Source organism: Watersipora subatra, chromosome 8 (genome assembly GCF_963576615.1).
Source record: "Watersipora subatra chromosome 8, tzWatSuba1.1, whole genome shotgun sequence".
In the NCBI taxonomy this organism is placed as follows: Eukaryota; Metazoa; Bryozoa; class Gymnolaemata; order Cheilostomatida; family Watersiporidae; genus Watersipora; species Watersipora subatra.
In genome coordinates, this window is record NC_088715.1 from 65,514,384 (window position 1) to 65,542,106 (window position 27,723).

Consider the following 27,723-nt stretch of genomic DNA (forward strand, 5'->3'; position numbering starts at 1 on the left):
GTTTGAAAGAGACAATGGCCTTACGTTAAAATAAAGAGGCTGTTAGTGTATGGTCCAGCTACTGAGTGACTATGACTATCAATGTTTTGTTATGATGGGATAAAATGAAACATTACAGCGTAGCTAATTGTTTCCGTGTACGATGACGTCGCTTACTTCCTTGTGCTGCCTTGTTTGGTTTTTTTTCATACTCTGGAATTGTCATTCCATTGTTCCTCAATATTTCGAGCAATTCATATCGGAAGGCAGACACTTCCTGCTTAATCTCGTTCATGTCATCTTCTGCAACACACCAAGTTTGCATCACTTGCAGCTGTCAATGAAATGACTCTCGCAATGGACTCATCGTTAGTTTTATATCAAAGAACTAATTATTTCATAGCTGTTTGAATGTCCAAAACAACTTGCACAAGCTTATCTCACTAAAATCCATGCAGTATGTAAAAAAGCAAAAAAAACATCTGAAGAATATTTGGGCATTAGCAATTCAAGACTGCAGATTATAACCAGTGAGGCTCGCTTCACTTATAGGAGCTTTTTGAGTTCTTGTCGTCAAATCTATTCATGAGTATAAATTTTTTGCCAGGTGTGTAAAAATTTACCGAGCCCAAGAAGTTTTAACAAGCAAAAGTGGGATTGAACATATTTACTGTAAATACTTACCTGCCACAAAAAACCAGTGTAAGAAATTACTTGCTATTCAACTCAAAAATGATATTACTCGATTTTTACCTGTCACTCCATCATCAATCTTGCCTCTGGATTTGTTCATGATGTACCTTTTAATGAGATTTCTCATAATAAGCTGGTATCGCTGGTCCCGTTCTGATATCTTTCTCAGGGACTTCTATAAAAATGAAAACTTAAAGATAAATTGCCAGTTCTGAAAAATAATGCATTATCAGGAGCACACAACACTGCCATACACTATGCATGTACATCATGCATGTAGACATTTATGTTCCCCAATGTGTATGAAATATAACCCAGGTTTTACTGCAACACACTTTCTATTTAAAACTCATTAGACAGTGTAATGCGCTTTATATGCGATGAAATACATATAGCGCTATGCGATGTAAGGCGTCATAATAAACATCATGTAATATGATATAACGTGACATAATGTGACACAGAGTGACACAACGTGATGTGATGCAACAATGATATCTTGTAATGAAACAAATGTAAATGATACAATGTAATGAAATATGAAGGGTTGTAAGGTAATGCAAGGTCAAGGTTACCTTAAGAGTCATCCAACGATTCTTCTTGATCTTCTTGGAGCATTTGCTGCAGAGCTGCTCCTTGATCCACAAGGTGAAGGAGTAGATGGTTTTAGGGGTTGGGATGAAATTAAATGGTGAGGATAGTGTTGCTCCTTCTTCAAAGTAACTTAACCATAGCTTCGATCTGGCAAACTTCCACTCAGAATCTGCTTGACTCTATAATATGATTGGCTCAGAACTTACCTATCAAAGCTGATACATTTACATGTATCTCTTTTATTGTATAGGTTATGGCTTTAGATTTGCCATTGAGGTTTGCTTAAAAACTCCTTGTATTGCCTGATCAGTTCAATTTACCTTGTGCATTTCTGCTTGCAATAAGCATAATATTACTAAAATGAAGATGTTGATCAACTAGTAGTAGAAACAGCACAACAAAAGCCATCAAACGCAATGAGAAATTTTAGAAATACATTACATGTAGGAAGCTTGGTTGGTCGGTTTACGTAGCATGTAAATAGGTTTGAGGTTTGGTATGTTTAGTACGTATTAAACTAATCAAAGCAGTGACTCACGGATATGATCTGGTATGAGTTGTTCATCATGGCAATGAGCATGTTGAGCAGTACAATGACAGTGATGTAACTGTAGACTCCAAACATGGTGCGCCCAGCGAGCTCTGTCAAGGTATGGTTCTCTTCAAGGGTTATAGCATCCAGGTCTACTAGACCAAACATAGCCCAGTACAAGGTCTGTATTATTTGAAACAGGCTGCAACATAAAGTAGTAAGTAAGTAAATATTCCACTCATATTTATGGAATTCAGACTAAACTAGCTCCATGGAGTACTCCACGCAAATTAAAGGTTGACTTGCAACAAAATTCACATTACAGTTATTTGATATGAAAAGATTCACCATGTCTTACTCTGTTGTGTTGTAGGTGCAAAATATGTGGAAAGGTGATTACAAGCTCTTAAAAGCTAAAAAACGAACAGAAAATCGCAGTCACACGAGACCGCCGTAGTTTGGATTCCCTTTCCAAAACGGCTCAAATGTGATGTAGTTGTGAAAGATGGTTTCTGTTTACACTTTCATGCAACCTTATTCGTTGAAATATTTTCACAAATATACTTCACGCATTCAATAAAACTATGTCTATTGTTCTTACGCGTCTGTTTTATCGTCATCGTAATGCTGTCACTTTTAGCAGTGAGATCTTATAACTTACCGTAAAAATTCGTTTAATTTTTTAGCCTTAGCTTGAAGGAGTACATATCATTGTCTGATAATCATGATGAGCCTGTTGGTCATCTGTGATAATCGAAAAGTGCTGCAAAAATTATTTGCAAAGTATTGGGTCTCATGATCAGTTTACGACTTGCCAATTAGACCAGGCCGAAACAAAACTGTAAAGTAGCGAGCATCTATATTTGATACGGGGTCTTCGGTAAAACCCGAAGTGTTTGCCATAAACTAGTACTACGATAAGTTTTATATTGAGCTTTGTATTGGCCTTTCAATTCACGTGAGAACATTCGTGACAAGACGATAACGAAATTTCGTGGTTACGTCATCGAAATAAAGAGATTCTAATCTACAGCGGCGTTTCGTTTTTGAGCTTTTAAGAGCTTGTAATCACATTTCCACATATTTGGCACTTACAACACAACAGAGTAAGACATGGTGAATTTTTTGATACCAAATAACTGTAATGTGAATTTTGTTGCAAGTCAACCTTTAAAGAAACTGTTTGTGAATGAGTGTTGGTGAGCTAGTGGAAGAGAACAAATTATGACTCAAAGTGTTTTGCAATAATGCTTGACTTGTATGCGTGCCAGCCAATTGGTAAGTTAAGACAACTCACCATTTTATACAAGATATTAGTAACAATATTTTTGCGACCAAGTTATCAACAGAAAAAAGCAAAAGTGTAGTGTTGTAGACATAGCCAGCAAACAAGCGTGTTGTGTCTATGAAGCTAAACACAATTGAACCATGCTGCCAAAGTACTGCAGTTAAGTTAAGGTGAATTGGTTGTGATGCCATAGCATTTTAACAAATAAATGAATTAATAAAGAGCAGCCGACTCAGCGGACCTAGCTGACTCAGTGGACTCAGCTGACTCAACGGATTCAGCTGACTCAGCAGACTCAGCTGACTCAGCGAGCTCAGCGGACTTAACGGACTCAGCTGACTCAGCTGACTCAGCGGGCTCAGCGGACTCAGCCGACTGTTCACTTAAGAGTAAGGATAGAAGAGAAATACCTACTCTGGAAAGTACTTGAGTAGCTTTGACTTGCAAAGCAAAGAATCTGGATTGCTGCTCGCCTTGTCTAATTCACATGCTTTCTCGGCAGAGAGAGTGTAGTACCAGAGGAGCTGGTTGAGGCCGCAGGCAAAAGAGAAGAGCACAAGAATGCAGACGACAGCCCACTTGGTGATATCCATTATCATTCGACCTAAAAACGATAGCAATGACCTTGACGGCACTCGGACAACTGACTTGACACTACACAGCTTTGTATCATACTGCTCACAGATGTTTAGCAATTTTATTACTAACAATTGGCTGACAATTCGAGGCAAAGCTTATCTATAATAACTATAGCCCGTAACAATCCCTTCAGCAGTCTTCCAAAGTCTTTACTGAAATGAAAGAGATCACAGTAATGGCTAGCGTACTTACCGAGTGAGATTTGTAAAGGCCCAAGATAAGGGTTTACTGAGAAAATGTAAACAAGTTTCAATGTACTGAGAGTGTTTGCTGCTGCGAAGAGGGCCTCTGCCACAAGACTGGGGTCATAGGCATCCCAGTCTCTCCGTTTTAATTCTGAATAAGACGCCCCATTCATCTTCTCTTCACTGACCTGCAGACAAGTAAATGGGATGTATTCCCTCTCCATTATGATCATGGTGCTGGGGCTTCAGATATAGCGAGTAAAGACAAGTAAAAGAAACATACCTTCATATAAGATATCACTCTCAGAGTTATTGTGCTGAGATAAAGAACATTTGTACCAAAGTCTAGAAGGTTCCACATGTCTTTCATGTACTCTGTAAGGCCATACACAAATACCTGCTTTGCCTCTGACCATACCAGACCTGTAAGCAGTAGAAAGACGCATGGGGCACCTTGGGAATTATTGACCATACCAGACTTGTGAGCAGAAGAAAGAAGCATGGGGAACTTTGGGAATTATTGACCATACCAGACTTGTGAGCAGAAGAAAGAAGCATGGAGCACTTTGGGAATTATTGACCATACCAGACCTGTGAGCAGAAGAAAGAAGCGTGGGGCACTTTAGGAATTATTGCCAGCCTTGAGACAATATAATAGTTTATAAGAGTAAACAGAAGTTGAGTAGAATGGTTTGATTGGCTGTGCCCTTGTTGACTGAAAAGTATTAATGCTCATGAACTAAGTGTATTTTTAGATATTTTCTGTTTGAAATACTCAAATCATATCTCCAATCTGCCTGACTGTCGATTACATTCCTACTTCCCATAAATACCTGCTACACCTTGGACCAGACACCAACACCTTGCCAATTTACATTATAGAACAGTGTTATGCAAAAAGAGCTTTTTCTTTTAATAAACTTAATTTACTTTACTATTTGTGTCTGTTGTCTCATGTTCGAATTTTCTCTACACCACCTTGACCAGTGTAAATAAAGTTAGTATTTATCTAATTGGCTTACAATTTTATAAATGGAGCATGCTCTATCCTTTCAATTTGTTTGTTGAACAACTTTCCAGAGCAAACCAACTCACTATACTTATATGTAAAAACACTATATCCGAAGTTGTAGTATTCACGCTTTTGCTAAGAGCTTTTCTGAAATGATAGACACCGAACAAAATAGTTTATTTACGACAGGATAAAACATAAACAAAATTTTAAAGAAAAGGAATTTTAATTGCAGACAAAATTTATTAATACTAGTATGCAGGCAGTCCCCCGAGCCATTAGAGATCGGCATGTGTAATAACTAAATGCCCAATTATTACTCTACTCAGCAAAGTTGATGCGTGGTGCATATGTTGTCATGCTTGGCTGAGCAGTCAAATATCTAGGTTTGATTCCTGAGCAGTGCAATCTTTTTCCTAATGCTGTTAGCTAGCTTTGAACAGGTGGACATGACTCTTATCATAGTAAAAATATTTTAGCATTTAATGAGTATTCTACAGCTAGTCTATTGCTAAAAGTTATTTTTTCGAGCATTCTCATCCAATAATTAGCTCACTATTATTGTAATTTGTTGCAGTTTGACTAGTAAACAGCCGCTGTTGCTATACTCACCAAAAACGTAGCACATTATAAACCACTCTACAATAGTCGGATAACGTCCTCGTACTTCCAGAACAAGCTGGTGCTCACTTCCTCCCTCCACACCAAAGTCTATTCTCTGCGAAGCGAGTATCAGCAAAACTATGAAAGTACAACGAATACTTCCATAAGGAGGGAGATAACTCTTTTTACGAACAACATGATGTCGAGATTGACACTTTGTTACAGGCTTTCGAGACAGAAGATGCAAAATCAGTCCAAACCCTGTGTTACAGAATTACTTCAATGGGAGAAGTTACATAATCAGTCTAATCTCTGTGTTACAGAATTACTTCTATGGGAAAAGTTACAGAATAACTCTAATCTTTGTGTTACAGAGTTACTTCTATAATGGGATAAGTTACAGAATCAGTCTAAACCTTGTGTTACAGAGTTACTTCTATGGGATAAGTTACAGAATCAGTCTAAACCTTGTGTTACAGAGTTACCTCTATGGAATAGGTTAGAGAATCAGTCTGAACCTTGTGTTACAGAACTATTTTTATAGCAGAAGAATATCTTATCTTAATAAGAACTTTCCGGAGTGAACAGATAATTATGAGAAATCAGAAGGCGAAACATTGGCTTGCACTCTATAGCACTTACATAGAAATATGCAGTATGAAGCGCTGTGCATTATGAATTTGATGAAGGGACGTCTCATCAACCTGCCAAACTTTGACTTTGGACAGAGAATGTAGAGAAGCGCGCTAACAGGTGTGAAGAGACCAATAGCAAAGATAAGCAGAACCTTCAAGGCAGTACGCTTCCTCCTGAATCCTGGTAGTCCTTCGTACCAAATAGAGGCTAGTAATTGTTGGCAGTGTGGGTGGGCTACAAACTAAATCCAAATCCATTGACAACTGGCTGATCAGAGTTTCATGAAATTATATATTTTATTGAAAATAATTCTTTACTGACAGCACATGAAGTTACAAAAAGTTTTGATGATTTTACGAGAAACATGGCTGGATGAATATCAACAATACCAAATTTATTAAGGAAAGATAACTTCAACTTTGTCAGCCCTTGTGGCAATGTCAGCCGGATACGTCCTAGCGTGATACAGGCAACTGAATGAGAATATTTTCCCTTTAGCTGCCACAAAGATAGAAAACCAACTGTCTACTAGAAGACCCCTCCACACCCAGTGAGCTGCCAACAAGGGTAGACAACTCTGATTGTCTACTCGGCCTTGCTTCTGTTTCAGCCAAAAGCATTTTGGCTGAAACAAGCAAAACCTTGGTAGGCATGATTTTTAGCATTTTGAAAAATAGTGAATTATGGCCAAAATTTCAACACAGTGAGATCTCACCATTCTCTGCAAGGTAGTCACCGGTAAAGTGACACCATGTACATTGTCTGGACATACAAAAGAAGAAGTTTCCTCACCTCTCTCTGTTTGTATTTGATAGCCAACTTCAATCTGCTGAGGGTCATTCTTTCGGCATGGGCTGTCAAAAGCGAGCAGTCAGAGTCATGGTTAAGAATGACCTCTAATTCCTCTGATCCACGAGTCTGGTCAAGCAACTCTGTTGCAAATGCTGCAGCTTGTTCGGAAAGTTTAATGTAGGTCCCTTTAAACTCATGCTCCAGCTTGCTTAAGTTTCTGCATGATGGTAAAAGAGTAGATCAGGTTGTAGCCTGTGCTTCAGTAAGAAGAAGTTTATAAGGTATCAAGGAAAGTCAGCAACAAATTGAAGAGAGTAAACAGGGGGGTAAAGATAGCTGCTGAACGCTTCATAAACTTACAGAAGCTCCCAGCTGAGCTCAAATGCAGTAAGTATTGGATCTCTCGTGCTTAGACAAATTAGACTTGGACTTGCTAAGGCTTTGTACGCATTGATCCTTGACCTTGCAGAAAAAGAAAAACTAATGAAAGTTTACAAGACAACAATCCAGAATAATTTTTTCCATTTTATTTCATGCCATTGGCAGATAAGCGTTGAAGATAATTTAACATCTTTGATGGAGATTGGAGTTTACTATGGTAAATATGTATGGTACATACATACAGAACATACATATGGTACATACATACGGTACATAGATACGGTACATACATATGGTACATACATACGGTACATACATATGGTACATGCATACGGTACATACATATGGTACATACATACGGTACTTAGATACGGTACGGTGTTTTTGGGGCTTGCGCGACATTAGCTGGGCTACAGTGCACCTATGGCTCCATCATCATTATCTCGTGCTCAGGTGGAGTGAATTTTGTTATAGTTTTTTTCATTTTCTCACTAATTTGTATTTAACCTGATATATTTACTAATATGCAGTTTATTTTTCTGTATTGTTTCTGTTGATGAAAATAAACACACACACATACATATGGTACATACATACGGTACATACATATGGTACGTGTATACATACGGTACATACATACGGTACATACATACGGTACATACATACAGTAAAAAAACATACAGTAAAAAAACATACAGGAACATACATACGGTACATACCAACAGTACATACATATGGCACATACATACGGTACATACATATGGTACGTGTATACATACGGTACATACATATGGTACATACATATGGTACATACATACAGTAAAAAAACATACAGGAACATACATATGGAACATACATACAGTACATACATACAATACATACATACAGTACATACATTGTACATACGATACATACATATGGTACATCTATACGATACATATGTATGGTACATACATAATATGTATGTACCATACATATTATGGTACATACATGCGGTACATACATACGGTACCATCAATTGAGTTTATCTCTACATTAGTCAGAAACTTTCAGATAGTAAGCTGACTTGAGAAATTTCTTGCTTCAGTAAATTTATCAAAATGCAAGAAGTTGGCTTGGTATTATTTAATATAAATTTTGTTAGTAAAGTAGATTATATTTTAGCAAAAATTTACATTAGTGAGAAAACAAACTTCAAGATGATGTAAATTGAATGGGAAGACTCTTCCATTAATAACTGGGTTTTTGGGAATTTAAGTTTAATTTTTTGCTTAAAAAGACATGAGAAACTCATTCTTAAGAGTGCTGCCATAAACTAAGGTAAATTATTTTAGAGCATAGTTAAGGAGTTAACCATAGTTAAAGCATAGTTAAGGAAAGTCTATATGAATTTTATGTGTGGTTACAATGTGAGAACTGCGCATAGTATACGATGAGTAGTACTCGTTGCATAGTATACAGTACTTATCATACGGTTTGCAGTATAGAGTGAGTAATATACAGTAAATCATATACAGTACATAGCATACAGCTTGTAGTATACGGTGTGTAGTATACATTGTGTAGTATACCTTACATAATATACACCGTGTAGTATACATTGCGTAGTGTACCATGAGTAGTATACAATGCATAGTAGACATTGCATGGTGTACGCAATCATATACCTATATATACACATACCTATATATATACTAACCTATATATACACATACATATATATACACATACATATATATACATATACATGTATATACACATACATATATATACACATACATCTTTAGACACTTAGGTATATCCACATAACTTAGCTGCATTGAAATCAATGTTGTTTTAGTTACAAGAATATCAGATTATGCTGCCATATTCAATGCAATAGCCAAAATGTGACATATTTATAATGAAAACTATTTATTTCACAACAACAACCAATCAATTTTGCGCATTTGCCTCAAAAATCAGCTATGCCACCAATTTCATGGCATTGACCAAACCCTTCCATTTTTTAACAGAATAACCAATAAATGTACATGTAACTCCACTTACATTGATAGCCAGCCAATTCAGCCTGCTTTTAGTGTTGACCAATCAAAAATGAGCATCAGAACACTAGCCAACTATTACCCTGCATTTTACAGGCTAGCCTTAGAAAATTGCTGATCCTGAGTACCTTGAATGGCAGAGGGTGTCATCATCGCTCTGCACTACACAGGCCTTACAAGAACACTGCACGGGATGGGGCTTAGGGATACTATGGCCTCGCTCCAAGAGAATCTTTATGATTTCATAGTTATCTTTGTGCGCTGCCAGCATCAATGGTGTGATGTCAGGGGTGAACGAATCCGAATCAAACCTCTGGTTAATAAGAAGCGGCTCTTCCTTTTCCTGCAATGAGTTGAAACAACAATGTACAAACACTGCTAAGTTGATGAGGTATACGGTCTTTTCATGCCATATAATCTGTGATATTCTATTATCAAAAATATAGCTTAGAAATGTATGCTTACAGATACCCTTTAGAAGTGTATGCTTGCAGATACCCTTTAGAAGTGTATGCTTGCAGATACCCTTTAGAAGTGTATGCTTGCAGATACCTGTTAGAAGTGTATGCTTGCAGATACCCTTTAGAAATGTATGCTTGCAGAGACCCTTTAGAAGAAGTCTAAGCTCATACTGTAGATATACTTTAGAGGTGTATACTTATATATATATATACTTTAGAAGTGTAGGCTCATAGATATACGTTAGAGGTCTATGCTCATAGATACTCTTTAGAAGTGTTTACTCATAAATATACTTTAGAAGTGTACACTCATAGATATACTTAACAAGTCTATGCTCATAGATGCACTTTAGAAATGTAGGCTCATAAATATACTTTAAAAGTGTCTACTCATAGATATACTTTAGAAGTGTAGGCTCACAGATATATTTTAGAAGTCTATACCCACAAATGTACTGTAAAAGTGTATACCCACAGGTGTACTTTAGAAGTGTATGCTCACGCATATATTTTGAAAGTGTATGCTTTGCTGATAAACTGATGGGCAGTTGTGTATAACCAACCCTACATTATATACCTCTCATATCCTGATAAACGAGCTATATAAAATTATCTTAAATCTGAGTGAGTGGAAGAAAGAAAAAAGAGAACACACAAGAGAAAATACAAAGAGCAAAAGAAAAAAGAAAGAGCAACAGAGAAAGGGAAAACCAAAGAGTGAATGAAGGTAAAAGAGAAAACCAAAGAGTGAATGAAGGCGAAAGGGAAAACCAAAGAGTGAATGAAGGCAAAAGGGAAAACCAAAGAGTGAATGGAGGCAAAAGGGAAAACCAAAGAGCAAATGAAGGCAAAAGAGAAAATCAAAGAGTGAATGGAGGCAAAAGGGAAAACCAAAGAGCAAATGAAGGTAAAAGGGAAAACCAAAGAGTGAATGAAGGCAAAAGGGAAAACCAAAGAGTGAATGAAGGCAAAATGGAAAACCAAAGAGTGAATGAAGGCACAAGAGAAAACCAAAGAGTGAATGAAGGTAAAAGAGAAAACCAACGAGTGAATGAAGGCAAAAGGGAAAACCAAAGAGTAAATGAAGGCAAAAGGGAAAACCAAAGAGTGAATGAAGGCAAAAGGAAAAACCAAAGAGTAAATGAAGGTAAAAGAGAAAACCGAAGGGTGAATGAAGGCAAAAGGGAAAACCAAAGAGTGAATGAAGGCAAAAGGGAAAACCAAAGAGTGAATGAAGGCAAAAGGGAAAACCAAAGAGTGAAAGAAGGCAAAAGGGAAAACCAAAGAGCAAATGAAGGCAAAAGAGAAAACCAAAGAGTGAATGAAGGCAAAAGAGAAAACCAAAGAGTGAATGAAGGTAAAAGAGAAAACCAAAGAGTGAATGAAGGCAAAAGGGAAAACCAAAGAGTGAATGAAGGCAAAAGGGAAAACCAAAGAGTGAATGAAGGCAAAAGGGAAAACCAAAGAGTGAATGAAGGCAAAAGGGAAAACCAAAGAGTGAATGAAGGCAAAAGAGAAAACCGAAGGGTGAATGAAGGCAAAAGGGAAAACCAAAGAGTGAATGAAGGCAAAAGGGAAAACCAAAGAGTAAATGAAGTCAAAAGGGAAAACCAAAGAGTGAATGAAGGCAAAAGGGAAAACCAAAGAGTGAATGAAGGCAAAAGAGAAAACCAAAGAGTGAATGAAGGCAAAAGAGAAAACCAAAGAGTGAATGAAGGCAAAAGAGAAAACCAAAGAGTGAATGAAGGCAAAAGAGAAAACCAAAGAGTGAATGAAGGCAAAAGAGAAAACCAAAGAGTGAATGAAGGTAAAAGAGAAAACCAAAGAGTGAATGAAGGCAAAAGAGAAAACCAAAGAGTGAATGAAGGCAAAAGAGAAAACCAAAGAGTGAATGAAGGTAAAAGAGAAAACCAAAGAGTAAATGAAGGCAAAAGGGAAAACCAAAGAGTAAATGAAGGTAAAAGAAAAAACCGAAGGGTGAATGAAGGCAAAAGGGAAAACCAAAGAGTGAATGAAGTCAAAAGGGAAAACCAAAGAGTGAATGAAGGCAAAAGGGAAAACCAAAGAGTGAATGAAGGCAAAAGAGAAAACCAAAGAGTGAATGAAGGCAAAAGAGAAAACCAAAGAGTGAATGAAGTCAAAAGGGAAAACCAAAGAGTGAATGAAGGTAAAAGAGAAAACCGAAGGGTGAATGAAGGCAAAAGGGAAAACCAAAGAGTGAATGAAGTCAAAAGGGAAAACCAAAGAGTGAATGAAGGCAAAAGGGAAAACCAAAGAGTGAATGAAGGCAAAAGAGAAAACCAAAGAGTGAATGAAGGTAAAAGAGAAAACCAAAGAGTGAATGAAGGCAAAAGAGAAAACCAAAGAGTGAATGAAGGCAAAAGAGAAAACCAAAGAGTGAATGAAGGCAAAAGGGAAAACCAAAGAGTGAATGAAGGTAAAAGAGAAAACCGAAGGGTGAATGAAGGCAAAAGGGAAAACCAAAGAGTGAATGAAGTCAAAAGGGAAAACCAAAGAGTGAATGAAGGCAAAAGGGAAAACCAAAGAGTGAATGAAGGCAAAAGAGAAAACCAAAGAGTGAATGAAGGCAAAAGAGAAAACCAAAGAGTGAATGAAGGCAAAAGAGAAAACCAAAGAGTGAATGAAGGTAAAAGAGAAAACCAAAGAGTGAATGAAGGCAAAAGAGAAAACCAAAGAGTGAATGAAGGCAAAAGAGAAAACCAAAGAGTGAATGAAGGTAAAAGAGAAAACCAAAGAGTAAATGAAGGCAAAAGGGAAAACCAAAGAGTAAATAAAGGTAAAAGAGAAAACCGAAGGGTGAATGAAGGCAAAAGGGAAAACCAAAGAGTGAATGAAGTCAAAAGGGAAAACCAAAGAGTGAATGAAGGCAAAAGGGAAAACCAAAGAGTGAATGAAGGCAAAAGAGAAAACCAAAGAGTGAATGAAGGCAAAAGAGAAAACCAAAGAGTGAATGAAGGCAAAAGAGAAAACCAAAGAGTGAATGAAGGCAAAAGAGAAAACCAAAGAGTGAATGAAGGCAAAAGAGAAAACCAAAGAGTGAATGAAGGCAAAAGAGAAAACCAAAGAGTGAATGAAGGCAAAAGAGAAAACCAAAGAGTGAATGAAGGCAAAAGAGAAAACCAAAGAGTGAATGAAGGCAAAAGAGAAAACCAAAGAGTGAATGAAGGTAAAAGAGAAAACCAAAGAGTAAATGAAGGCAAAAGGGAAAACCAAAGAGTAAATAAAGGTAAAAGAGAAAACCGAAGGGTGAATGAAGGCAAAAGGGAAAACCAAAGAGTGAATGAAGTCAAAAGGGAAAACCAAAGAGTGAATGAAGGCAAAAGGGAAAACCAAAGAGTGAATGAAGGCAAAAGAGAAAACCAAAGAGTGAATGAAGGCAAAAGAGAAAACCAAAGAGTGAATGAAGGCAAAAGAGAAAACCAAAGAGTGAATGAAGGCAAAAGAGAAAACCAAAGAGTGAATGAAGGCAAAAGAGAAAACCAAAGAGTGAATGAAGGCAAAAGAGAAAACCAAAGAGTGAATGAAGGCAAAAGAGAAAACCAAAGAGTGAATGAAGGTAAAAGAGAAAACCAAAGAGTGAATGAAGGTAAAAGAGAAAACCAAAGAGTAAATGAAGGCAAAAGGGAAAACCAAAGAGTAAATGAAGGCAAAAGGGAAAACCAAAGAGTGAATGAAGGCGAAAGGGAAAACCAAAGAGTGAATGAAGGCAAAATAGAAAACCAAAGAGTGAATGAAGGCAAAAGGGAAAACCAAAGAGTGAATGAAGGCGAAAGGGAAAACCAAAGAGTGAATGAAGGCAAAATAGAAAACCAAAGAGTGAATGAAGGCAAAAGGGAAAACCAAAGAGTGAATGAAGGCAAAGGGGAAAACCAAAGAGTGAATGAAGACAAAAGGGAAAACCGAAGAGTAAATGAAGGCAAAAGGGAAAACCAAAGAGTGAATGAAGGTAAAAGAGAAAACCAAAGAGTGAATGAAGGTAAAAGAGAAAACCAAAGAGTAAATGAAGGCAAAAGGGAAAACCAAAGAGTAAATGAAGGCAAAAGAGAAAACCAAAGAGTGAATGAAGGCGAAAGGGAAAACCAAAGAGTGAATGAAGGCAAAATAGAAAACCAAAGAGTGAATGAAGGCAAAAGGGAAAACCAAAGAGTGAATGAAGGCAAAGGGGAAAACCAAAGAGTGAATGAAGGCAAAAGGGAAAACCGAAGAGTAAATGAAGGCAAAAGGGAAAACCAAAGAGTGAATGAAGGTAAAAGAGAAAACCAAAGAGTAAATGAAGGCAAAAGGGAAAACCGAAGAGTAAATGAAGGCAAAAGAGAAAGAAGTGAGAAAAAAAGAAAAAAGAAAAAGAGAGCAAGAGAGTGAATGAGAAAGAAAGAGAAAAAGAGGGACACAGAGAAGAAGGGAAGAGTTTGAAAAAATAACCTAAGAAGAAAGAACGTGAAGGAAAATAAGCCAGAGGAAAAAAATAAGAAGGAAAAGAATGAGGACAGAAAAAGGATAAAAAAAGAGAAGGAAAACAAAAGTGAAAATTGGTTAAAAATGAAGAGAAAAAAGGAAAAAAGGGAGAAAGCGAAGGAAAGGATAGAAGAAAAAAGAAAAGGATGAAAGAAAAAAACCAAATGAGGAAAAGGGGAAAAAAGAGAAAATAAAGGAGTGAGAGAGAAAAAGAGCAAAAGAAAAGGAGGGTGAGAGAGAAAACCAACCTAAGATGGAGGATGAAACAATAAACAAACCACAACATAGTCATTTTTACGCTGTTCAAAGAAGTCTTGATTCAGTGATGTATTGATTTAAGTGCTGTCACTTTTTAAGTTTGTCTTCTTACGCACAAAAGATTAGACGGTTAATTGGGCTCTTCTAAGCCCTAAAAGCATCTGGTGATAAAAAATTGAAAAATATATTTACACACAAATATTATTTTGTGTTTTCTTCTAATAAGTCACATATAAAGCAAAATTTGCTTTATATGTGACTTATTAGAAGAAAACACAAAATAATATTTGTGTGTAAATATATTTTTAACTTTTAACATTTTTAACCTTAATTTAACTTTGTGCAAAATGTTTAAGTTAATTCTTACCAGTAGCTTCATTCTGTCTCGGTTTAGTTTTTCTTCATGCTTGAGCAGAAGCTCAACCGCCTCAACGCATTCTTCATTGATAGCATGGAGGACAGCATCATTGACCTTGACATTATAAGAGAGCAGTGTCTCCATCATCTCTATATTTTCATACTCGATAGCAATAAGTAAAGGAGATCTTCCTAAAGCATCTCTGCAATTTGTGTCTATAGATTTGTCATCCTGTAACACACAGCAGATGAAATGAAGGCACAAAATTAGAGTAAGAATTATAAGTATTTGAATATTCTTGTGTTGGTGACTCGCTGGTTAATCAAACTAAAAGTTAAATAAGATTATATGATGTTTATATCTGATATGGTTTTACACTTTGTATTGTGTTATATTACATTAAAATATCACATTACATTGTACTATATTAGATTGTAATATGCAGCAAAATATTTGATTCTTTATCCTCCAGTTTCCCTGAACAAGGCTACTACATATCAAAATACAACCATGAATGTAACCTGACACTGAATAAACAATCCTGATCACTAGTAAGGTTCCATACTTCAGCACGGTCTAGTATAACTTTTGTAGATGCCATATCTCCTCTCTCTACCGCAAGCAACAGCTGCCTTTCCTGTGCTGACAAAATCTTTTCCATTCTTACAGTTTTTCCATAGCTTGATGCGGCTGTTTTTTCTATGTCTGTCGATATGTCTTGAGGGTCCTGAACAAATCATGGTATAGCTCTAAGTTAGACTGTGTCAACACTTTTGCAGTTGTTCTTTCGCATCTACAGCTAGAGTGCTGTGATATAAATAAGAAACTCGGTTACCAACAATAAATATTGTTTTCACTAAACAAAAATATTGGATTTTTAGTTTAAGCAATAACTTGTGGTATTCAAGATGAGAGAAGAGAACAATATTTAGCTTCGTCAAAACTTGCAACTGACCTTTGAATTAACCAATCACTTCTTTAGTCAGAAAAAAGGCATTGTTAATACATATGAGAAAGGTTACTAGTGAGAAATCAAGCATCAAGTCCTGTGTTTTAAATAGGTCCTCATTTTGCTAGCCAGGCAAGTTTCGGTTGATTACAGATTAGATGCTTGAAGCCATAGCAGCTGCCACTATTACCCGGATATGTACTAGTATGCTGGCAGTCTAGTGTGTCGTGAGAAATCATCAAGTGTAATAACTATATGCATAATCATTCCTTGGTACAGCAAGGTGGTTGAGTGGTGGAGGGATAGTGCGCCTGGCTTCAAATCTCAGTATCTGGGTTTGATTTTTGTGCATAACGATTGTCTTTTGCTAACGACACACCAACACAGCTATTGTTATAGTAAATATTGGTAATATAAAAAGTGTGCACTTGCTAAAAACTCGCTAAAACTGGAAAGCATGAAATCAGAAAAATATTTCAAGTACATTGCATATAATGTACATTCAAGATGCTGTCATCTGTCTAAGGTAGACCAATAGTGCTTAAGGCTTGTGGACAATAAAATTACCCTGTATTATGTTTTCTACTTACGCTCTGATTGTTGCATAATGTTTTATATGGAACATATGCATATGAGAAGGCCTTCGTAAGACGAGTAAGTAAAGATACTTGAAGAATGTAATGCTAGGAACAGCTATAAATCAGAAAAGTGTTGCCCAGATGTCTGCTAAGTGACAAGTTATAATTTAGGAAGAGTAACTAACATATTCAATTTTCTTAAAAAAGAAGTTGAGCCTTTAACAAAACTTTAAAATAAACAGTCTCTAGGCACTGATTCTCTAGTTGAATAATGTTATGGATGCTTGTATCTCAGGCTACATAAACTCTATTGAAATCTAAAACTTCAAGTTATCTTACCTCTAACTGGCTTATATTTTTAAACTTGGCGCATATCTCCTCCATGATTGGCAGTCCTCATAAAAGAAGAGGGTTTGATCAGCAAACTGTGTTGTAGAGAATATTTTCTTTTTCCTTGAGATGCCTCAACCTCTGCACAAAGAGGTACTCAGACAGCTGCCCAGAGAGTTGCTCAGAGAGGTACTCAGGGAGTTGCTCAGAGAGTTGCTCAGAGAGTAGCCCTGAAAAAGAGTAGATTAGTGATTATTTGATTATAGAGACGAGTAAGGTTCTTGTTTCTAATAGGATTTGAGGTTCAATAAAAAGCACATTTTATATACAACTATTATGCATGATGCACTATTTATTGTTCATATATTTCTGTAATAAAGCATAATTGTATTCAATAATCACATTATGGCCAACATCTAATTAATGATGTGGAGGAGCTAAATGCCTTTCTAGATCTTTGCTGTTAAAAATACTCAAATCATATTTCCAATCTGCCTGACCATTCATTACATTCCTATTTCCCAAAAACAACCACTACACCTTACACCAGACACCAACACTTTGTCAGTTTACAGTATAGAACAGAATATGCAGAAAAAGCTTGTTTTTTCATTACTCATAATTTACTTACCTATTTTTTGTTTTTGCTTCTTGTCTCCTCGTCTAATTTACTTTAAACGACATCAACCGGTGTAAATACCATTAACTTTCATCTATGAGCTGTAGTTGAACATGAAATTTGATAAGTTTGACTTTTTTTCTGTGTTATTTTATAATAAGATATTTTTTAGTAGACTTTTGTTGCAATATTAAAAAAAAAGTTGAAAGCTATACCCGGGCCATGCTAGGCATTCAGTTAGTTTATGTATACATGTCTACATGCTATGCAAGCAGGCTAATCAATAAGGTATGCAGGGATTTCATTATTATTTATTCATTTTTCATCTAGTTTTGTGAGTGGAACAGGTATGGATTCAAGCAGTAGTGACAGTGAAATAATATATTTTCAAGGAGTTGACTCCAGTGAGCTAAGCTGACAGAAACATTATCAAGGCTCATTAATCACACTGGTTGCCTCAAATAATGCGACCAGTAGAATTAAAGTTATTGATTTTAACTTCTGAGCAATATCATACATGACGCTGTCACATTTTCTTGAAATCGTTAAAGAGCTCGACACGTACCTTTGTGAATTGACTGACATAATTAACTTCCTTTGAGCCTCTGGTGTTCCTTCCTTTGGTTAGCCGCCTGCACAAATTCTTTAACTTATTGTGTTTTTGTCAAGGCAGGGCAGCTTGCAGTGCGGAATTGTAGCCCTAAGGAAAAGACAAGATATGCAAAACGCCTACATGCAATTGCTTTCTGTGGTAAATCAAGAAGGGAACAGGGATACAATTTACTGACTGCCAATGCAATGTACTGAGTATACAATACATTAATGTCATTATAGAACACTAGATAAACATGAAAGGCACAAAGCAAGTGTTTTGTGTATAGGCCTTACATGGATGACACATGTAGCACATACCCCGTGTACCTTAGATTAACAATATTGGTCACAAATTTGATACGCAATAGATGTATTGAGATTCTGGTCAGAAAACAAACAATGGTCTGGTAAAAAAAGTTTTGAAAACGAATCTAGCTATCTCTGAGATAGTAGAACCTGTGACCTGTATTGACAAAAACTAGCTTTTATAAAGAACTAGCAGAATTCCCAGCATTGCACGAGTGTTAAAAATCCGTTTATAAACAGTGACAGGTAATTTAGTTGCCTGCTACTTGTCATTAGCCTGGCACATTCCTAATGATTAATTTGAGTAAGCTTACTGATAAGAGCTGTGAGAGCAAGCATAAAATTGCGTTGCGTCGTAATGAAAAGCGGTAGCGTATTTTCACTCACATATCGACATACATATATCGCCCAATAAACCCATCAATCTTGTGCAATTTAATTGGTAGGATATTTGCTTGGCGAATGGAAAACTCTGAGATCAAAATATCTTCTGCGATACGAGTTTTTCATTCTAGTAGCTATGGCTGGACAAACCGAAGTACACACAAACTTTGAGATTTATATATATAGACTAGCTGGATGCCCAGCATTGCCCTGGTATTAAAAACTAATCTATAAACAATAAGAGGTAATGTAGTTGCCTGCCACTTGCTATTAGCCTGGCACATTGCCAATGGATAATTTGAGTAAGCTTACTAAAAGAGCTAAGTACTTATTCTCATGATTGAGCATGCATAAAAGTTACGCTACTGCTCTCCATGACGAAGCGCCATCACGTTGCATCATAACGAAGAGCAGCAACATATTTGCTCCCATATAATGACATATATTGCCTAGTGAATCTATCAAGCCTGAGTGGTTTAATTGGTAATTGTTTGGATGGGTGAATGGGAGAGACAGAGATCAAATCTTCTGTGATACAGATTTTTTATTCCAAGATTTTAAAAGCTACATGTAAAACTGGACAAATACACAGGCACACTTTGAGAAATGTACATATAAATGGTGTCCATAGAAAACTACACGAACCTTTTCAGGGTAACAGACACCTTCATGAGCTTTTACAGACTGTTTAAAACTAATATATGCCTCAAATTAACCTAAACTTTATCATTAAAAAAACAATCTGAAAGAAGTTTTGCCTAAGATCAATGCTATACTTTTATCAATTGTCATTTTAATGCAAAATGTAATTTACATGACAAAGTAATCAACTACCAATTGCTTAGTGGAACATTTTGTTTCAAAATGGTGTAAAACAAGTCTCTAATATTCTTTGAGTTTTGGTAAGTATTATTAATTGAGTGACAACAATAGGACCGCAAGTCCACTGACAGCGGGTGACCATGAATCCACTGACAGTTGGGGACCATGAGCCTACAGGCAGCAGCTGATCACAGTCCACTGGCAGCGGGTGACCACGAGTCCACTGGCAGCGGTGACCACGTGTCCACTGACAGCGGGTGACCACGTGTCCACTGACAGCGGGTGACCACAAGTCCACTGACAGCGGGTGACCATGAGTCTACTAACAGAGCTTGAACATAATCTTAAGAGTGCTGCCTATGTTCTACTCTAATTATTATTTATGTTCACATCATCGCTGCCAACTAGTTTTGTCTAAAGATCACTAGCTAGAAGATACCAATTTACCTCAAGACAACACTGTAAAAACTGCTACATCCAATATAAAGAGGAATTTTATACCTCTCTTTTGTTTTGAATATTTACTTACCTGTTTAACAAAACTTTCATGTTAACAATAGGTTTCTGGTAACCAAAATTCTCTACATAAATTTTCAGAGATTATCCACAAATAAACAGAATTATAACCAGAATTACATGAGTTACTGTGAGGACCGAATTGTGATTGAAAACTTAACAGGCTTTGTTTACAAGCATGTTCTGTTCTATTAACAGCTAATAGACTTAATGACCTCATAAAATGAATAGTAATGATTCCTTCTAAAATACACACCCAAATTACAATTGTGATACAGCCATGCATTGCGCTCATACACACGCACTACGTACATACACTGCTACAAATGTGATACTGCATTGTACCCTGCTCATATACACACTACATACACTGCTACAAATGTGATACTGTGGTGTACCCTGCTCATATACACACTACATATACTGCTACAAGTATGATACTGGTGATGGTTTAGGTTTTACTCACACGAGTAACTGCTACCACAGATTTAACAGAGCTGTGAGTGCTATTCTCTTACAGAAAGAATAAGCAACTATAAATTGGCTATAAACATTTAATAGCCAATTACTCTCGGCTGCCTCCCCCACTGCTTTTCTTCGCGCTTTTCTTCCAGCAATTAGATTTTCATCAATGATGTTGGGATAAGTTACTATGTATCAATTTTGCTCAGGTTTTAGGGCTTTCTTTTATTAAAATACAAAACCTTTACACAGTTGAGCTATGTGTACACTTACATATGCACACTTACATATGTACACTTACATATGCACACTTACATATGTACACTTACATATGCACACTTACATATGTACACTTACATATGTACACTTACATATGCACACTTACATATGTACACTTATATATGCACACTTACATATGCACACTTACATATGTACACTTATATATGCACACTTACATATGTACACTTACATATACACACTTACATATGTACACTTACATATGCATACTTACATATGCACACTTACATATGTACACTTACATATGTACACTTACATATACACACTTACATATGTACACTTACATATGCACACTTACATATGCACACTTACATATGCACACTTACATATGTACACTTACATATGCACACTTACATATGCACACTTACATATGCACACTTACATATGCACACTTACATATGCACGCTTACATATGTACGCTTACATATGCACGCTTACATATGCACGCTTACATATGCACGCTTACATATGCACACTTACATATGTACACTTACATATGTACACTTATATATGTACACTTTCATATGTACACTTACATTTATCTTTCAGGCTTGAAGAGTTGAATGATGAACTTGAACAAAACTTAGTAAATTCTATCAGAAACCATGAGTATTTTTCAATCATTTGCGATTGCTTTTGTTGTTTGAGGTTATTTGACTACCAGAATGTTCTAAAATTAAAATCGAAAAAACTTGATTGCGACTAAACGCTCAGGTCAAGTGAAAGCATGATTATGATGTCTATGGTTGCTAAGAGACTGACAGAATAGAGACGCCTAACGCTGCTACTTGAATGCGATAGCTGATATCAACTACCGTATTGCCACGATAGCAACTTGTGGTGTCACTTTGCATGTATTTTGCTTTTGAGCGTTTTAACTGCGACCAAGTTTTTCCAATTTTTAATATTAAAGCATCCTGGCAGTCAGATCACCTCAAACATCAAAAACAATCTCAAATGATAAAAAAATACCCAAACGTTCTGAGATAATCTACTATAATTTTGTGTAAGTCCATCTTTAATGCTAACTAGATTGGCGAATAGCTATCATTACAATGGAATGCTAAAGCCATAGATATAGTCAACCCTAGATTGGCGAATAGCTATCATTACAATGGAATGCTAAAACCATAGATATAGTCAACCCTAGATTGGCGAATAGCTATCATTACAATGGAATGCTAAAACCATAGATATAGTCAACCCTAGATTGGCGAATAGCTATCATTACAATGGAATGCTAAAACCATAGATATAGTCAACCCTAGATTGGTGAATAGCTATCATTACAATGGAATGCTAAAACCATAGATATAGTCAACCCTAGATTGGCGAATAGCTATCATTACAATGGAATGCTAAAACCATAGATATAGCCAACCCTAGATTGGCGAATAGCTATCATTACAATGGAATGCTAAAACCATAGATATAGTCAACCCTAGATTGGCGAATAGCTTTCATTACAATGGAGCAAAAGTGAGGCATATAATTGGCTGTTGTTTTCACGACGTTATGTCACAGTGATGTGCATCACAGCATGAGAGCCTTCGATTGAGCAATGAGTTTAGTAGTGAAAGCTTGCTTGTCATACTAGTTTATAGGCCATAAACGTTACAATAAGACCAAATTCTTAGTGAAATGTCATCAGAGGAGACTACAACACCCCAGATATATCCTGAATTAACCATAACAAGACAGAACTTTAACTCAAAACAAGAAGTTCTCAACAATACCATAAGCTATCTATGCCAATTAAAGACACCAAGTGGAAAGCTGCTAGTGGAAAATAATAGGAAAAACTTCATCATTGGTTTTGAGTCAGCAGCCAAATCTGTACATGGCATTGTTCAATATCTTTTCAGCAACTACCTGTACATCAACTACTTCTTAACCTTTAAGATTAACCAAGATCACATTGAGACTCTGTTTTTCAAGATACGATCTAAGGGTGGCTATAATAATAACCCGGATGTGCAGTGCTTTAGATCTGCACTTCGAGCACTGATCATAAAAGCAGATATCACACCAAGTCCCAATGCTAACTGTATTGATCTGGATGTGAGCAGGGCTGAAAAAACTGGCCAACTCCTGCTACATTCTCTGGCTAGAAAGAAGTAGAACAAAGAGACAAAAGCTGAGGAAGGTGAAGATGAGGAGTTCAGTGTTGAGGAATTTTTTCTAACTCAAATGTGATGAATGTATCAAGTTCTTGACCGATGTAGAAGTAGTGGGAAGTAGAAGTAGTGATGACATAACCCTAATCTCAGTTAAAAACAGAGGAGGATTGGTGACGCTAACCCCATTGATAGGTCGAATATGTATTGCTGCAGAAAAGGGCTTACGTTCCCACATGGAGAGTTTTTAAACAAGTAACATCACAGACAATAACATATGTCTTATTACATAACCTCAATGTTTCACATGCACAGTGCATGCCACCAATCTACTCAAAACTATAGTAAATCGCGAAAATCAGAATACACTATGCCGCTTCAAAGCAGGAATCTAGTTCAACCAACCTTAGACAAAAGCTATCTCGTCTAGTTATTTTCAGTCATGTCTAATGGGTGTTTAATACAGTGGTCCAGCTTAACTGCTTCTAAATCTCATTTGATTTATTAGTTTGTTATTAGTTTAATTTCTATTTTGTCACTCTTTGTGTTATCAATGATATAGAAGCTTCTAAATCATTGGTATTATTCATTACTATGCGTGTAAGATTCTTGTCTTTCTCATCCAAAGTCATTTTATATATTTTCAATAAAATATGCAGTCTCAGATGCACAAACTAAAGAATAATTGTGCAGTTTTTAGTGTTAAGTCAATAGGAATTCATAGATCAGCTGATTCACTTTAAACACCACCATGGCATTGCATCATGCTATTTATAGGCCACACTTATTTTGATTATTTGCATATCTAGGGTTTACTATATCTATGGCTAAAACTAAAGAGAGATCTTCAGCAGGTTTGAGAGAAATGCTGATTGACAGTGAGAGACGAGGGTGTTACTTGTTATCATCTACAAGTGCAGTCATCCGAGGTGAATATGGTAAGACTAGTATTCAACGTAAACTGACCATAAGCAAAAGCTAACATATCAAATTGATGATACTATAGTGCTACTCACCTTGGGGTAGATTAGATGCTACTCACCTTGGGGTAGATTAGATGCTACTCACCTTGGGGTAGATTAGATGTTACTTACCTTGGGGTAGATTAGATGCTACTCACCTTGGGGTAGATTAAAATGTGAGCAATTGAAAAAATACTCAAAGTATGATGCATGGGTTTGGTGGAGATCAGTTCTTATGGTGCAGAGAAGATGCTGAATAATGTCTGACCTGCTGACAACGTTAATTGCTAAGTGTGTTGGGTAATCAACCTCTTTATTTATTAGTACCGTGCGACCACAAATAGTGGCACCTGCTCAAATAATGCAAGTGAGGTTGAAATTTATCTAGTGTACACATATAATAAAATATAAACAGTTTATTGCTACTGCATTTTTTACATGCCAAAATACGATTATTTAAAATCATGACCAACAATTATGTTTTTATGCTTGCGTTTGTCACGCCAAGCTGAAGACCGAATAACCTATTTTCTTAGACATTGTGAGAATTTGAGGTGTTACAGTACTAATAGCAGCGGCGCCTATAGCCAGCATTGCAGTAAGGTGGCAACCAAAATTGATTATTTCAGAGTTTAGTTGAAGCTTTGCCAAGGTGACATGGAGACTCGTAAACGTGACTGACTGGAGGCATTAAAATCCATTTTACATTTTGTATTCAGAATACAGTATTAAACATTTACATGTTTCGCAGCTTATTTAAAACTATCCGCTGTTGTCCAGAGTACAGTGAATATATTTAGAATAAGTGCTAGAAGTTAGGTTTTCTTGTAACTTTACACAGAAGCATTCAATTGAGATGATTTTAGACCAATCTACAGCTTTCAATATCACTAAGGTTTCGTCAAAAATGAATTTGCACAAATTTGTAATGGGTTCTGTAAGAAACTATCCGTACTTTTCAATTATTTGCTCTTGTTTTTGACGTTTGAAATGATCTGACTGTCAGGATATTTTAAGATTAAAATTGAAAAGATTTAATTGCTCTTAAACACTCAGATCAAGTGAAAGTTCGATTATGGCGTCTATAGTTGCTATGAGACCAACAGAGTAGAGACTCGTAATGCTGAAGCTTGAGTGCAATAAGCAATATCAACTATAGCAGCGATAGCAACTATAGCAGCGATAGCAACTATAACAGCGATAGCAACTATAGCAGCGATAGCAACTATAGCAGCGATAGCAACTATAGCAGCGATAGCAACTATAGCAGCGATAGCAACTATAGCAGCGATAGCAACTATAGCAGCGATAGCAACTATAGCAGCGATAGCAACTATAGCAGCGATAGCAACTATAACAGCGATAGCAACTATAGCAGCGATAGCAACTATAGCAGCGATAGCAACTATAGCAGCGATAGCAACTATAGCAGCGATAGCAACTATAGCAGCGATAGCAACTATAGCAGCGATAGCAACTATAGCAGCGATAGCAACTATAGCAACGATAGCAACTATAGCAGCGATAGCAACTATAGCAGCGATAGCAACTATAGCAGCGATAGAAGCTATAGCAATGATAGCAACTATAGCAGCGATAGCAACTATAGCAGCGATAGCAACTATAGCAGCGATAGCAACTATAGCAGCGATAGCAACTATAGCAGCGATAGCAACTATAGCAGCGATAGCAACTAGCGGCGTCATTTTGCACACATTTTTCTTCTGAGCCTTTTAATCGCTATCGAGTTTTGTCCATCTTAGTCTTGAAACATCCTGGCAGCCAGATCACCTCAAACATCAAAAACAATCACGAATAATAGAAAAATACTGATAATTTCTGATAAACTCTAATAGAGTTTGTGTGAGTCCATCTTTAATGGCGCTATAACTATTGTAGAGTTTACAGTTATTGTAATTATCACAGGACAGTAAGGTCTCAAGGCATTAATGGCTGTTGAGTATAAAGTGTATAGGCTAAGTATAGGGTGTAAGTCACTGCAGGGTATGCCATCGTTACTCATAGATGAAATCTTAGATTACGTAACAGACACATGTATCAATTTTCAGCAGACTCCCTTTCAGTACTCCTTCATTACCGAATTGTTTAATGTTAAGCCTAACAGGAAACAGGCGATTCTTTGTAACTATCATACAGTTCTCTGGCTAAACATTAAACCAGGTTAGTTTATTGCATTTTTAACTGTTTATTCCAATTTCTATCTAGCATAAAAAACAACAGTAATCTATGTGTACTGGTTGCTCTATATATACGTTCATCATTCATGCGTTCATTCATTCATTCATTCATTCATTCATTCGACCATTTGATTATTTATGCATTTGTATCTTCTCTCTACCTTTTTTGTATCTTGCTCTATCAAGCAGGACCAAAAGTTAATGTCCTTGTCTATGTAGAAGCACCATGGACTGCTTTTTACTGTACCAAGCTCTACTAGGAGCTTCTTCTATTGTTTCATATACATCTATGTCTCATAGAGTTTAGCAAGTTATTCATGTCATATTCAAACAGCCAGAGTCTACCGGGTACCTTCCTCCTTATCTTAGTTGGTGATATTCACCAGTACCCACTCTCTATAAAATCTATGTAACTTTACCAACATAAACCTTTGCTGTCATGTTTATTTGTAGCTTGCTGAATATGCAAGAATTAAATTTTATGGATTTTGTAGAGACCTGTCAGACACAGATTGACTCATTAGATTCATGTTAGCTATGAATGATATTTGTGAGTTGATTTATGTTAAGATCTAAAACATTTGTGCTGGGAGGTTGGGATGCAACCCCATGAACAGAATTGTGACTAGAAAATCCTCACAACTCATTTGCTACGTAGCAACTTCAATGCTTTTGAATATACGATTATTTTGAAGTAAAAAGTAATTTTCATGTTTAATAAGGCTAGGCTTCTAATGACTAATCCATGTTGTTACATTACTTCAGCATTGTCCAGCTCAGCTGTTCTAATAATAGCTATAGCCGGAATGACAGACGTACTTTGAGAAATATATATAGATATAGCAAGTGGAAATTAGGCCCTAGCTGAACACTAGCTTCCTGGTCATCCACACGTCTGCTAATTTCCTAACATTCGGTAATTAGAGATAAATCTCTCTAAAGAATTTTTTAAAATCAGACTTACAGTTATGATATAATGGTGCCACAGAGTGAACTTTTCTGGTTCATACACCTGGGATAAATGTTTGTTATTTGATAAATTAATTTAGCTTTTATTTTTCATTTGATCATAAATCGATACTATTTAAAATGTGACAAAAATTCTTAAAGGTTGATTTGCAACAAAATTCACATTACAGTTATTTGGTATCAAAAGATTCACCATGTTTTACTCTGTTGTGTTGTAGGTGCCAAATACGTGGAAATGTGATTACAAGCTCTTGAAAGCTCAAAAACGAAAAGCCGGCGTAGATTGAAATCTGTTTATTTCTCTGACGTAGCCATGACAGTTTGGTTATTGTCTTGTCACATATGTTCTCACGTGAATTGAAAGGCCAATGAAAAGCTCAATATAATTTTTCAGGTTTTTCGGGTAGTTTCGGGTTTTAACGAAGACCCCGCATCAAATATAGATGCTCGTTCCTTTACAGTTTTGTTTCGGCTTGAACTAATCATCAAGTCGTAATCTGATCATGTGACCCAATACTTCGACAATAATTTTTGCAGCACTTTTCGATTATCACAGGTGACCAACAGGCTCGTCATGATTATCAGACAATGATATGTACTCCTTCGAGCTAAGGTTAAAAAATTAAATGAATTTTTACGGTAAGTTATAAGATATCACTGCTAAAAGTGACAGCATTACAATGACGAT

General features: G+C 36.4%; 2 protein-coding genes across 2 annotated transcripts; one reads left to right on the plus strand and one right to left on the minus strand.

Moving 5' to 3' along the window:
* Window positions 1-25,574, minus strand: LOC137402864 (transient receptor potential-gamma protein-like). The gene is made up of 18 exons (XM_068089373.1): window positions 25,374-25,574; window positions 19,644-19,833; window positions 16,886-17,019; window positions 15,498-15,659; window positions 14,942-15,163; window positions 9,777-9,779; window positions 9,508-9,692; window positions 7,314-7,415; window positions 6,954-7,170; window positions 6,168-6,402; window positions 5,535-5,663; window positions 4,194-4,333; window positions 3,918-4,098; window positions 3,501-3,690; window positions 1,805-2,000; window positions 1,248-1,445; window positions 733-847; window positions 1-282 (listed from the first exon to the last, which is right to left on the minus strand). The coding sequence occupies exons 1-18, from the start codon at window positions 25,572-25,574 to the stop codon at window positions 113-115; spliced, it is 2,970 nt and encodes a 989-aa protein (XP_067945474.1). The 3' UTR covers window positions 1-112.
* LOC137401910 (ribosome-binding protein 1-like) lies at window positions 10,813-14,223 on the plus strand. The gene has a single exon (XM_068088384.1). The coding sequence runs from the start codon at window positions 10,813-10,815 to the stop codon at window positions 14,221-14,223; it is 3,411 nt and encodes a 1,136-aa protein (XP_067944485.1).
* Window positions 25,575-27,723: the final 2,149 nt, after the last annotated feature.

Bases quoted from the DNA above. Each gene is read 5' to 3' on its own strand.
- LOC137401910 (XM_068088384.1), top strand. From the start codon at position 10,813: ATGGAAAACCAAAGAGTGAATGAAGGCACAAGAGAAAACCAAAGAGTG.
- LOC137402864 (XM_068089373.1), bottom strand. From the start codon at position 25,574: ATGACGCCGCTAGTTGCTATCGCTGCTATAGTTGCTATCGCTGCTATA. The intron at 15,660-16,885 runs GTTTGCTGATCA...TGATTTGTTCAG, and splicing joins AAAATATTCTCTACAACACA to GACCCTCAAGACATATCGAC. The intron at 3,691-3,917 runs GTAAGTACGCTA...TATCGTTTTTAG, and splicing joins GCCTTTACAAATCTCACTCG to GTCGAATGATAATGGATATC.